This window comes from Budorcas taxicolor, chromosome 3, assembly GCF_023091745.1.
Source record: "Budorcas taxicolor isolate Tak-1 chromosome 3, Takin1.1, whole genome shotgun sequence".
Lineage (NCBI taxonomy): Eukaryota > Metazoa > Chordata > Mammalia > Artiodactyla > Bovidae > Budorcas > Budorcas taxicolor.
This window is the reverse complement of record NC_068912.1, coordinates 3,103,504-3,117,593: the sequence shown is the minus strand read 5'-3', so window position 1 is coordinate 3,117,593 and position 14,090 is coordinate 3,103,504. Positions and strand designations below refer to the sequence as shown.

The 14,090-nt window shown below is 46.2% G+C and overlaps 1 protein-coding gene across 1 annotated transcript in view; it reads right to left on the bottom strand.

Annotated features, from left to right (window-relative positions):
- FAM78B (family with sequence similarity 78 member B) overlaps positions 1–754 on the bottom strand; it is a 91,919-nt gene extending 91,165 nt beyond the window's left edge. The window contains exon 1 of the mRNA XM_052637828.1: positions 492–754. Within this exon, the coding sequence (XP_052493788.1) occupies positions 492–754 (263 nt within the window). The remainder of the gene's footprint in view (positions 1–491) is intronic.
- Between the last annotated feature and the right edge of the window lie 13,336 nt (positions 755–14,090).

Genomic DNA, 14,090 nt, shown 5'->3' with positions numbered 1-14,090 from the left:
GGCAGACCAAGTCCAGGCTGGACGCCTGGGACCTTCCTCTCCAAACCGGCTCGGGTTTCTCCAAAGCACGCGCGGTACAGCCCACGCGCCCCAGGCACTACACTACTCTCTACAGGTTCCCCCAAACTCTTCCCCAGAAGCCCTGCAAACCACAGACGGCGCCCCGAAACTCCCAGGGCACTAGCCAGCCACCCCCACCTCTGTCTCTTGAACCCTCCTCAGAGCGTTCTTCCCGCCCCGCACCGTGCTCCTAGCATTCGTAGGGAAGCAGAAGCAAACCGCGAGAAAATGCCTTCGCGAGGAGCCTCCCTACACACATCAGCCCTGTCACTGAAACAAAAGCGTAGGGAGGAGGGAGATGGAAAAGGAGGCGGGAGGAAGGTTTATAAAAGGGATGGGGAGAGCAGTAAGAAGGAGCTGGGGAGGAGGGTCGGGGTGAGGAGAGACCCCGCCACGAAGCCCGCTCCTACTCCGCGCGGCCGGTCGCTTACATGCCCAGGTCGCTGTAGGTGTTGAAGAACTCCATCTGGTTGCACGCCTGGATCCAGCCCACCACCCAGGTCTCGTGGCGGGGGATGGGGGGCATGACCACGCGGGCCGAAGCTTTGAAGTAGGGGGTCTTGTAGCGCAGGACGATGGGCGAGGTCTCCTCGATGCGCGTGGGGCATTGGTCGATGGTGGCGCACACATCGTACACGACGATGTTCTCGCGCCGGATCCGTGCCTTGCAGGTAATGCTTTGGATACAGCCCATCCTGCCGCCCGGCGCCGGCGCGGCGCGGCGTGGGGCAGCGCCGGGGACCGCGCGGGCAGCCGGGGGCGCCCGTCACACCGGCATGGCGACGCGCCGCCCGCTCTGGGTCCGGCTCAGCTCGCGCCTAAGAGCGGGGAGCCGCCGCCGGGCATCCTCCGAGGCAGCCCCCTCCTCTCGCCGCCTCGCGGGGTCCCGGCTGCCCCGACGCCCGCCCGCCCCCGCCCACGCCCGCCCCCTCTCTCCCGCAGGGCGCGCGGAGAGCGTGCGCTCCTAGAAGGCAGCGGGCGCCCCCGCCAGCTCCAGGGCCCGAGCGGAGGGCAGGGAGGGGAGCGGCGCTGCGAGGAGCGATGCCCACCCCGGGCCGGAGCCCCCCGCCCCTCGCCGGAGAGGAGGAGGCGGCAGCGGTGGCGGCATGGAGCCGGGGGAGGGCGGCGGCGGCGGCGGCAGCGCCGGGTCTGTCTGCCGCCGCCGCCGCCGCCGCCGCGGCCGCCGCCGCTGCATGAACCTCTGCACCGCGGCGGCCCCCCGCGTGCAGCGCACCCAGCGGCGGGCGAGCGGGCGGCCGGAGCAGCAGGCGGAGGCAGGCGGAGGCAGCCGTGGCAGCGGCGGAGACCTGCGCTCCCGCCGGCCCCGCCCCGCAGCTGGGCCGTAGCGACACTCCTCTGCCGGGCCGCCGCGGGCTCAGGGCCGCCAGGGGCTGTGAGCCAGGGTGGAAGGCCCCAAGGGCAGGGCAGTCCGGGACGAGATCCGCGGAGGAAGCTGGCTGAACGCCATGAGTTTTGTCCCTCTCCGGCTGCCGTTCGGGTCGGGCTGGGGGGGTGCTGCGTAAGGGTGGGGGTGTTTAAAGGGCCGCCAGCGCCGGGGTGGGGCCCGGCACGTGGGTCTTGGGAGGGGCGGGGCTGCAGTGGGTGGCTCTCCAGGGGTGGGCTTGGGGGTTGTGGGGACCCCTCCTGGGTTGGGTGGGTGGGACCGAGAAGGGCGGGGCGCTGTCCAGAGTCTGGGTGGGAACGCGGCAGTGAACCTTTGGGGCAGCCTAAGGGTTAAGGGAGCAGCTATATCTGAGATTGGCCCGTCATTTATAATGTAGTTTGTTAAGAATTAGGCTTGAGCTCCCCTAGTATTTTACCCTGAAGAAGGCCGAAGTCTGGGCTCCAGTATGGTGCTAAATGCAGTGAATTTACGTCTTTCCCTGACTGGGTTTGCCCTGGAAGCTTTTCTTTGCACCACTCTACACGGTGAGGGTATCCAGAGAATTCTTCCGTGCCCTAACACGCCAAGAGTTTTGGTTGAAGCTCGAACTCAGCTTCACTCATCATCTGCCTTCATCCAAATCTTTTCCTTCTTAGAAAACCGTCTTTCAGCAAACCCCTACCCATTGGGAGATTAGAGCAGTAGTGAACGTACCCTAAACGCTGCATTTTGAATGTAGCTGTGTCCCCAGACGGGTTAGGCTTGCGATACAGACTGGCTGCATTAGAATGCTTAGCAGCCTTCTTGAGGTTGCCCAAGGTAACCTGTGACCTGTTAAGTACAAGGAGAACTTGAGAACATTTTTGGAACCAGGCTGGATTTAAATAGTAACTGCTTAATGGTACAAGTCCAGGGCCATTTGTACTAATCCATCTGTCCTGTAAAAATCCTGGATCTCAGGGACCTGTTCTTTCCTTTGCTTGTGCCATGTGACTGGCCCGCAGTAGCTGCACAGCAGTTTCTGTGAGTGAATGAATGAGTGAACAAAAAACGGCATCACAGTAACTGTTCTGTGGAGACTGCCACCACAGATGCTGAACATTGTGTACAGTGTGGTGCCCTGTGTCTGACATTGCCCTCTGAAATGCCAAACAGGGAAGAAAAAAAGGTTTTACTAGGCATTTTCCCCCATTTGTATTTTTAAAGCCAATACCTTCTTTTAAAGTATTTCTTCCATGGTCATTGAGCATTTGTTGGATCCAGTGTCCAGGTGTGAAATGTTCTGACTTAGGCTGCACAGGACGCTGGTTAGAGTTGGTCTTTAGCTAAGGACAGATGTGATGAGTAATTTAAAAGTCAGTTGAGATCTAAAAGTACCCTATCCTTATTTTAACTTTCCTGGCATCTTGATTCAGGTTAGAGTTAACAAAAAAATGTAGTTTTTGCCCTTTGATAACATGCTTCTCTCATTTTACCATGTAACCACCAATCTAGGTCGCTGGTCCTTCCATTCAGCAAACACTGCGTGACAGGAGCCAAGCATCGCGCTAAATACTAGGATTCAAAGACAAGAGCTTGTGGATCATGGAAGAAGATAGCTTCGTTACCACGTTCTTGCTGTAAACTGTGACATGTGCTTTAATAGCATGTTTTCAGGGCCACAGGAGCCCAGATAGAGGAGCCACTGAGAGGTTCACACGTGGCTCTCCTGAAGCAGTGGCATTCGAATTGAATCTAGAAAGTCTAGTAGAAATTCGGTAAGAGTACAGGAGTGAAAAGGCCGTGCAGCACAAGAATTGGATCGATACAAAAATGCATAGAGGTATGAAAGAACACAGCATAATTAGGAAAATAAGCAGCTCACAGCTAATGCAATTCTCAAAGTGTTATGTGTAGACCCATGGGCATCAGACTCACTGGCCAGTTATTGATGGAACCATATTTTTATCTTCAGTGGAAACTAATGAATGCAAGATTTGCATTTTGAGAAAAATTACCCTCTATCAACTTGGGGGATAGAGGAAGGACAGGTTAGAGGCACTGTGTCAGAATACTGTGATGCCAGATGATTTGGGTCTCAGCTAGGGCAGTGGCAGGGGACTGGAGAGGCCCAACTGCTTTTGAGAGTCATTGAAGAGTTAACGTCGATTTACTTGGTAACTGATTAGATATTGAGAGAAGAGTCTGGCCAGTTCTAAGCTTTCCAGCTTCAGCAATTAAATACGTGTGATCCTAATAGCCAAAACAAGGTGACAAGTGGAAGCAGATTGAGGTCGTGTATTGTCATGTGAAGTGTGAGGTATTTTGGGAAGGGGGCCAGATTGAAGTCTCAGTGGTTATTAAGTTACAGGAAATAGACTAAGGGAAAAGCATTCAGTTGGGGGAATTTAGTTGTCTATGTTGATTTGTCAGGCTGCAATTTTGTGGATAAATATTATTCTTTGTCTTCTGGTAATACATACTGAGCCTTCATAAACAGGGAAGGGCAATAGTACTCTTCTCCAAATTATAAGAAAATCATATAAAAGAGATTATATCTTGTTTTTCCAACTTAAAAATGAGAACATGTTATATCCAGTCGAGTGCCAATAAAATATAATTCATTATTCACAGACGTGGACCCCTGACATTCTCAAAGTGTTCATCCATGACCTTCATGAGTCTCCAGAATCATGAATATCACTATGACATATAATTTCCCCTATAAAAAGCAGTAAAGTGTAACTGAAAAATGCAAGGGATCTTTTTTAGACTCTTAATGGTTCTATAGATATGGGGCCAAGGTAATTTCTAAAGCTTCTTAAATAAATTTTGCCATTAAAATAAACTCTTTACGTCATTACATATGTACCTTATTAACTCCATATTTCTCTGACTCTGCAAAGGAAAAAAAGTTAATCACAGTGTGAGAATTACTACATAGATGCCAATGAGAAAAGAGGTAAGCTGTGCTGGGGCACAAATGCCAGGTGTGAGGTGTGATCCATTCACTAGTAAATGGGTGGCAAGTACACTCTGGCCTCCTAGCAGACCATTCAGATTTGTGTCTCAGCAAAGTAACTACAGGAATGTTTCAGATCACTCAATAAAGACTATTTTCATTCATGAACATTCAGTCTGCAAAGAGCAATGGGCTGCTGCATGTAGCTCAAACCAGAGTCCTCAGAAGTGCGACGATGCCTCTGTGCTGCTCTTGTAAGTTTCTCTTCCTCTCTTGGTAAAGTCTCCCCTGCCTCTGTGAGCATCATGTACCTGCCGCTATTAGCATCTTTCCTGCTCTTTCGTGGTTGTTTGCTCGCTCTTGTCTCCCTCAGCAGGCTGTACACCTCTCAAGGGGATGTGTCATCTGCCCTGTTGCCCAGCCTGGTGGCTGGGACCTAGGAGCTGCTCAGTAAATGTCTGAATGACTAAATTTATTTTTTTAATCTGATAAAATACTATTTCCCATAACTTAACTATGAGCACTGTCTCTTTACTTACTTTAAGCATATATTTTTATGTATTTTTAATTAATTTTATTTATTTATCTTTGGCTATGCTAGATCTTCGTTGCTGCATGAGGGCTTTTCACTAGTTGTGGTGTGTGGGCTTCTCACTGTGGTGGCTTCTTTTGTGGAGCACGGTTCCAGTGCATGCAGGCTCGGTAGTTTTGGTGTATGAGCTTTGTTGCTCCATGGCATGTGGGATCTTCCCGGACCAGGGATTGAACCTGTACCTTCTGCATTGGCACGCAGATTCTTTACCACTGAGCCACCAGGGAAGCCCAATGAACATATATTTTTTAATCTACTTCTTTCTGCATGACACCTCTTTGTCCTCCACTCGCTTTGTCTCTCTCTCTAGCATCCCTCAGTTTAGTTCAGTTCAGTCGCTCAGTCGTGTCTGACTCTTTGCGACCCCATGAATTGCAGCACGCCAGGCCTCCCTGTCCATCACCATCTGCCAGAGTTTACTCAGACTCACATCCGTCGAGTGAGTGATGCCATCCAGCCATCTCATCCTCTGTCGTTCCCTTCTCTTCCTGCCCCCAATCCCTCCCAGCATCAGAGTCTTTTCCAATGAGTCAACTCTTTGCATGAGGTGGCCAAAGTACTGGAGTCTCAGCTTTAGCATCGTTCCTTCCAAAGAAATCCCAGGGTTGATTTCCTTTAGAATGGACTGGTTGGATCTCCTTGCAGTCCAAGGGACTCTCAAGAGTCTTCTCCAGCACCACAGTTGAAAAGCATCAATTCTTCGGCACTCAGCTTTCTTCACAGTCCAACTCTCACATCCATACATGACCACAAGAAAAACCATAGCCTTGACTAGATGGACCTTAGTTGGCAAAGTAATGTCTCTGCTTTTCAATATGCTTTCTAGGTTGGTCATAACTTTTCTTCCAAGGAGTAAGTGTCTTTTAATTTCATGGCTGCAGTCATCATCTGCAGTGATTCTGGAGCCCCCCAAAATAAAGTCTGACACTGTTTCCACTGTTTCCCCATCTATTTCCCATGAAGTGATGGGACCAGATGCCATGATCTTCGTTTTCTGAATGTTGAGCTTGGTGTCAAATCAATGCCCTTTGTCTTGAGCACTATTATCTACTCTCGAAGGTTATCAGTCCTAAACACCAAGAAATGGAAAAGCTTTAATGACAGGACCTCAGAGACAATCATTCCTTGTGAATAACTTCGTTCGAGTTTATTCTCAGGGCACACACACAATTCTTCCTTTGTACTTCATGCTTCTGATGTTCTTGTGCATGACAGAGCCTCTCAGTTCTCCGAGTGAGAGCCCTTGAGTGCACTCTCCAGGATGTTGGCCTCTGTATCCCCTTTACAACCCTCTCCCTCAGCCTCCAGTGACCCCACACTCCATGTTTCCAGAAGCTGGTCAGTCTCTGACTTTCTTTTTCCTGTCAGTTGACTCATTACTCAATTTGTCAAGTGAGCTTTTTGGAAACTCTGGGTCACAAAGTCCTATTTTCTAGTTGATCTTGGTAAGAGTTTTCAGAGACTGTAACAGACCACCAAAAATTGTTGAGGAATTACCCCTGGAACTTCTTAAAAGGGAGATAATTTCTATTTGACTTAGATGGTCTGAAGGCAAGCAAGGGGTTAACTGAATTCTCAAGATCTTAGAGAATATGATTAAAGAAATGACTCTTTCGGGGGTAAAGCCCTCCTACCACCACTTCAAGTCAGAGTAACCAGTTTCTTTTCCAAGCTCGGCTAAGAAGCCTTACAGGAAGTGGACCCTGGCAATGGACTCAGGCTGCTTTGCTGAATGCGTTCAGCTCAAGGTGCAGCAGCTTCTTCAAGTGGCCAGTATTCATCAAGTTTTTCTAGCAGCCTTGCATTACAATAGGCTGCAGACACTACCAAGGATGCTTTAGTTGGTGAGCTATCTTGTTGAATGTCATTTGTGCCTGTCTTTGCCACAAAATCCTTTTCTCAGTCCTTACATGCAGGGCTTGATGCTCTTCTTTTTAAAATACATACAGCATGTGCTTTTTTAAAAAAAATATTTGTTTACTTGGCTGCGCTGGATCTTAGATGCAGCATGTAGGATCTACTTTCCTGACAAGGGATTGAACCTGGACCCCCTGCATTGGGAATACAGAGTCTTAGCCACTGGACAACTTAGGATATCCCTTGAAGCCTTTCTTTTAATTCCAGGATTCTGCAAATCCCAGTTCTCTTGGCTTCTCTGACTCCTTTTGCTTCCTGCCTTCCCCCAGGGTATATTTCCTAAGGAGCCCTCCTCCCCAGCCTGAACTCCCTCAAGTCATTTACCCATGTTGCTGGTTTTAACTATTATTTTCTTGAAAAAAAATTTTTTTTTAACTTTATTTTCCTTTCAATGCTGTATTGGTTTTGCCATACATCAACATGAATCCACCACGGGTGTACACGTGTTCCCAATCCTAAATCCCCCCCTCCCACTTCCCTCCCCATACCATCTCTCTGGGTCATCCCAGTGCACCAGCCCCAAGCATGCTGTGTCCTGCATCAAACTTAGACTGGTGATTCATTTCTTATATGATATTATACATGTTTCAATGCCATTCACCCAAATCATCCCACCCTCTCCCTCTCCCACAGAGTCCAAAAGACTGTTCTATACATCTGTGTCTCTTTTGCTGTCTCGCATAGAGGGTTATCATTACCATCTTTCTAAATTCCATATATATGTGTTAGTATACTGTATTGGTATTTTTTTTTTTCTGGCTTACTTCACTCTGTATAATAGGTTCCCATTTCATCCACCTCCTTAGGACTGATTCAAGTGTATTCTTTTTAATGGCTGAGTAATACTCCATTGTGTGTATGTACCACAGCTTTCTTATCCATTCATCTGCTGATGGACATCTAGGTTGTTATTTTCAAAATTATTTATTATTCAGTGATGTCTTCCAAGTTCTTCCCTCCAGCCCAAATATTTCCTGAGCTCAACACCAGCTTGTCCATCTGCCTCTAGATGTTTCCATGTGGATATACTGCCAACTTCTTCATCTCAGTGAGTTGACACTTCTCTTCCTGCAAACCAGGGTCTCCTCTTGATGACCTTGTTTCTAGGTGAAGCTTCTTCCCTCTCCATCTTTGCCATTCTCCTCCCACACATCAAGGCAGAGCAAATTTTGATCCTAATCCCACCTATTCTAGAAACTTCGGGTAGTTTTTGTTATTATTTGAATTCACTGCAGATCTTTTGAATTGGTATTGAAGTGCTCCATTGATGGAACCCCAAGTAGTGCTTCTAGCCTTTTTTTCTCTGCTTCTACTATACCCTGGATTTCAGGCCAAGCAGATGGCTCACCTGTCCCTCAAGAGGTCTCCATTCTTTCCTCTTCTCTCTTTGTAAGTTATGTTGTTGACTGAAAGTTCATATCCCACCCTGCTCCACACAATCATAATAATAGAATGGTATATGTCTCACTGATTCCTCCTCTAGGTCTGTGAGGTAATATCATTATCCTCTTTTACAGACAGTAGTGCCAAGAGAGTAGGAATCTGCCCCAGGATCAAAACTAGCAAGTGGTTGTGCCAAGATTCAGATCTGGGTCTGACCACACACTCTGACCCCCTGACTCATGAGAACTTCTGCAAGCACTTCAGCTAGCTATGATCTTTTCAACCCCTGAACTCCTGCTCAGAGCATACACTGAACACTGAATAACTCATACATGAATGAATAGAATAATAGCAATTTTAATAGCTTTATAAGATTAAAGGAGAAGAAAGCATTAAGGATAAATCCAAATTTCTAGGCTAATTTGAGAGAAGGAGAGTTTGGTGGGTTGGGGGTTGCAGTGATCTTGATATCGGGATATATCCGCGCATCCAAATGAAGCTACCCCATGGGGAAGTCATTGATGAGTATGTCTCGTCTGAGTTGTCATTTTAGAAATTGTGGTTTATTTTATTTATGCATTTCAGAGCACACAGCGCAGCTTGTGGGATCTTAGTTCCCTGACCAGAGATTGAACCTGTGCCCCCTGCAGTGGAAGAGCAAAGTCCTAACCGCTGGACTGCCAGAGAACTCCCCGGAAATTCCAGCTTAGTGCAGTTCCTTCTATCATATTTCCTTCCTTCCTTTTTTGTCTTTTGCCTTCCCTTCTTTATTTTCCTTCAGAAATGTCATTGAGACTTTTCTTAGTATCTGATATTAGGATGGTGCTTACAGTTGTATATGTAAGATACTACATCCTGTTCTTACCTTGTTCATAGTGCTCACCCTTTAAAAAATACTATTTATTATATATCTTTCTCATGAATACATTATCATCTTAAGTTTGTGCCTCATATTTAATTTGATTTTGTGTCTTTAGTTCTAAACACAGTGCCTGGCACGTAGTAAATGCTCAAATGATATTGAGTAAAGAGTCGTATGGTGCAGAACAAAAGAAAGGATATTTTGGGTTGAGATCAGTGCTTCTTAAATTATAATGCATGTATAAATCCCCTGGAGATCTTCTTAAAAGATTGATTCAATAGGTCTGGGGTGGGGGCATGGGGGGCCCAGAAATGAGATTCTGCCTTTGTAGTCAGTTTCTAGGTCCTTGTTATTCAAAATGTGGTTTGTGGACTCATAGCATTGGTATACAAGTTGAGAAGCGTGATGGAGAGGATGGTGTGTAAGGAAGAAGCAGGAAATTTAGTGTGGCAGAGAATAGCCCCTGAAAGGGCAGGCATGGGGATTGACGAGCCCAGAAAGGAGGTTAGGACCAGAGCCCATGGCTCCCAGGTATAGTGGAAGGCTAATGCAGTTGGAGTCAGGCATGCCGTGCTGTACTTTGTTGGAGTCAGGGATGCTGTACTTCGTTGCCCAGTCATGTCTGACTCTTTGTAACCCCATGGACTGGAGCCCACCAGGCTCCTTTGTCCATGGGGATTCTCCAGGCAAGAGGACTGGAGTGGTTGCCATGGCCTCCCCCAGGGAATCTTTCCAACCCAGAGACTGAACCCAGGTCTCCGACATTGCAGGCAGATTCTTTATGAGCTGAATCACAGTCAGACATACTTGAGTTCTAATCTCAGTTTGGACAAGTACTGGTGGTACAATGTCATTGCTCCTAATTCTCACTTTCCTTGTATACACATGAGAACAGGGAAAGCAAAATGTCTTCTTCACAAGGCTGCTGTGAGCATTAACTCAATGTAAATTTTCTAGATCAATGCCTGGCCCATGGTGGGCGCTCAATAAATGGTAGTGATCATCATTACCAGGGTAGGTGATGGACAGTGTGAGTCTGGGCAGACAGAGAAAATATCATTTCTGCCTATAGGGATTTCTAGAGTGGATGAATCATCAATGTGATAAGCCTTCTGGCTATTGCCTCTCCCATCTCTATTTTGATCATACTTCCCTGGTGGCTCAGATGGTAAACGCGTATGCCTACAATGAGGGAGACCGGGGTTCAATCCCTGGGTCAGGAAGATCCCCTGGAGAAGGAAATGGCAACCCACTCCAGTACTCTTGCCTGGAAAATCCCATGGACGGAGGAGCTTGGTAGGCTACAGTCCATGGGGTCGCAATGAGTCGGATACGACTGAGAGACTTCGCTTCTTTAGAGGCTTCTCTATTTTGGGTTCATGACTCAAAGGGATAAACTGTAAACTGATTTCATGGCATGAGGCCCCAGGTGAGATTTCACTCACAGTAGATCAGGTCAGTAAACACCCACAGCAGAAGGCAGGCACCTGGATTTGCTTTGCTGTCAACCACATTTCTTTTAGACAACTTCCCTTTGGTCTTCTTACTTCACTCAGGTTATCCTGCCAAACACCAGCTAATCTTGGAAGAGATATGTCTGACCAAATTCTTTCATGTGGGTCAGATAGTAGAATTTGTTGGAGCAACAGTTCGGTGTCATTGTCTATCCACACGTGATCTTTCTCATTAGTTGCTGTCCAGCCCTTGTGCTGTGTGGGAAGCAGACCCCTACTTGTCCTCAAACACACCCTTCTCCAGCTCCTTTGTCTCTGTTTGTGTTCAGTCCTCATCAGCCAGAGCACTAGTCTCCAGAACAGTCTCCACTGGAGGAGAGGAAGAAAATAATAAAATTCCTATTTTATTTGTGTTTTATTAACGACTATACAGTATCAGTGTTGTGGTACTGATGGATACAATTTATAAATAAACAGGCAAACCCACATGGCAACTGCTGATCTTTTATCTTTGCAATTGTCTAGTTGCAATTCCTTCTAGTCTGGTCTGGGCTCAATCCCATCTTGTATATTACACTGAGGATTATCTTTTGTTTCCAATCTCTTTGAAAAAGTTGAAATTAGTTAATTTGCAATGTGGGTTAGCTTCAAGTGTACAGCAAAGTGATCTGAAAAAGAATATATATATTCTTTTCAATTTTTTTCCTTTATAGGTTATTACAAAACATTGCATATAGTTCCCTGTGCTATATATTAGGTCCTTGTTGTTTGTCTATGTTGTGTGTATATGTTTATCTATATTGGGTATACTATGGTAGTATATATACGTTAACACTAAGCTCCTAATTTATCTGCCTTATACCAAAGATTCTCTTTCTAAAATGTATTTCTCATTGTTCACTGGCCTGTCTAAAGTCATTTATTCATTCATATGCTGCCACGCAGCTGCCACCAGTCAGGCACTATTATATTCTGGACTTACAAAGATGATTGAGATGCCACCCCTGCCTTTACAGGATCCAGGAAAGTAGGCTCCTTGTGATCTCCTGCTCCACCATGTGATGAAAGATTTTGTAATCTGCAACCTAATTTCCAAACTCTCCTGTTTACATTTAGTCACACCGAGGTGATTAGCATTGCCTAATTTTCACCTGTGTGCTCTCCGCTTTACATTTTACATTCTGCAAAAATGTAAACGCCATAAGGGCAGGGATCTTTGTATTCCAAATGCCAGTATATAGTGGGTGCTTAATAAACACTTACTGACTGCAGGACTACTTAGTGTGTGTTGATTCCCTTCCTCATTAAGATCTTTTCTCTCTGTCGCATATCTTTCACATAGCCAAGTCATCCTTCAGATCTCAGCCTAAATGCCACTCCTTCAGCAACGCTTTTGACTTCCCAGACTCAGTGAGGGCTCACTATCGTGCATCCTTAAATCCCTCTGTACCTTCCTCACAGCATGTATCATATTATTAATAATCATTTCTGGGATTACTTAATTATGACCTGTCTTCATCGCTGGATTATAAACTCCGTAAGGGTAGCGACTATGTTTAATTTTGTCATTGCTGTTTTCTCAGGCCTTCAAAACAACGCCCAATACATAGTGGTTGTTCACAAAATGTCAAATGAGGGTGCTGACTTTATCTTAGTAACCTGCTCAGTTTCCCAGTCCTTCTGATGGGAGGGAAAGGGACAGGGCACAACCTTTAAAAGAGTGACCTAGGCCAAGGACGTGACTCAAACTGATTAGAACAAAATAGGTCCAAGATGGCTGATGAGTTGACTTCCACTAGACCCTGAGCCTCAGCATACACTCATTTTGACACGTCAGCAGGCTAAATGACAAACCCACCAATGCCATGACAGTTCAAAGTTTGACCATAAAGGTAAAAAAGTGGTCAGTGGCCCAATTCTTAGAAATCCCCATCACTTCCCTCAAATAGCTGGAATACTTCAGCCACTCATTAGCCTAGGAAATTACCCATGCCTATAAAAATATCTACTTCTGATTCATTGATTACAATAAAGTATTTTACTGTATGGATCACAACAAACTGTGGAAAATTCTTAAAAAAAATGGAATACAAGACAACCTTACCTGTCTCCTGAGAAACCTGTATGTGGGTCAAGAAGCAACAGTTAGAACCTTCAGTTCGGTTCAGTTCAGTTGCTCAGTTGTGTTCAACTCTTTGTGACCCCATGAATTGCAGCACGCCAGGCCTCCCTGTCCATCACCAACTCCTGAACTTTACCCAAACTAATTTCCATCGAGTCGGTGATGCCATCCAGGCATCTCATCCTCTGTCGTCCCCTTCTGCTCCTGCCCCGAATCCCTCCCAGCATCAGGGTCTTTTCCAATGAGTCAACTCTCGCATGAGGTGGCCAAAGTATTGGAGTTTCAGCTTCAACATCAGTCCTTCCAATGAACACCTAAGACTGATCTCCTTTAGGATGGACTGGTTGGATCTCCTTGCAGTCCAAGGGACTCTCAAGAGTCTTCTCCAACACCACGGTTTAAAAGCATCAATTCTTTGGCGCTCAGCTTTCCTTATAGTCCAACTCTCAAATCATACATGAGTACTGGAAATATCATAGCCTTGACTAGACTGACCTTTGTTGGCAAAGTGATGTCTCTGCTTTTGAATATGCTGTCTAGATTGGCCATAACATTCCTTCCAAGGAGTAAGCATCTTTTAATTTCATGGCTGTAGTCACCATCTGCAGTGATATTGGAGCCCACAAAAATAAAGTCTGACATTGTTTCCACTGTTTCCCCATCTATTTCTCATGAAGTGATGGGACCAGATGCCATGATCTTTGTTTTCTGAATGCTGAGCTTTAAGCCAAATTTCACACTCTCCTTTTTCACTTTCATCAAGAGGCTTTTTAGTTCCTCTTCACTTTCTGCCATAAGGGTGGTATCATCTGCATATCTGAGATTATTGCTATTTCTCCTGGCAATCTTGATTCCAGCTTGTGCTTCTTCCAGCCCAGCGTTTCTCATGATGTACTCTGCATATAAGTTAAATAAGCAGGGTGACAATATACAGCCTTGACATACTCCTTTTCCTATTTGGAACCAGTCTGTTGTTCCATGTCCAGTTCGAGCTGTTGCTTCCTGACCTGCATACAGGTTTCTCAAGAGGCACGGCAGGTGGTCTGGTATTCCCATCTCTTTCAGAATTTTCCACAGTTTCTTGTGATCCACACAGTCAAAGGCTACGGCATAGTCAATAAAGCAGAAATGGATGTTTTTCTGGAACTCTCTTGCTTTTTCCATGATCCAGCGGATGTTGGCAATTTGATCTCTGGTTCCTCTGCCTTTTCTAAAAGCAGCTTGAACATCTGGAAGTTCATGGTTCACGTATTGCTGAAGCCTGGCTTGGAGAATTTTGAGCATTACGTTACTAGCGTGTGAGATGAGTGCAATTGTGCGGTAGTTTGAGCATTCTTTGGCATTGCCTTTCTTTGGGATTGGAATGAAAACGGAC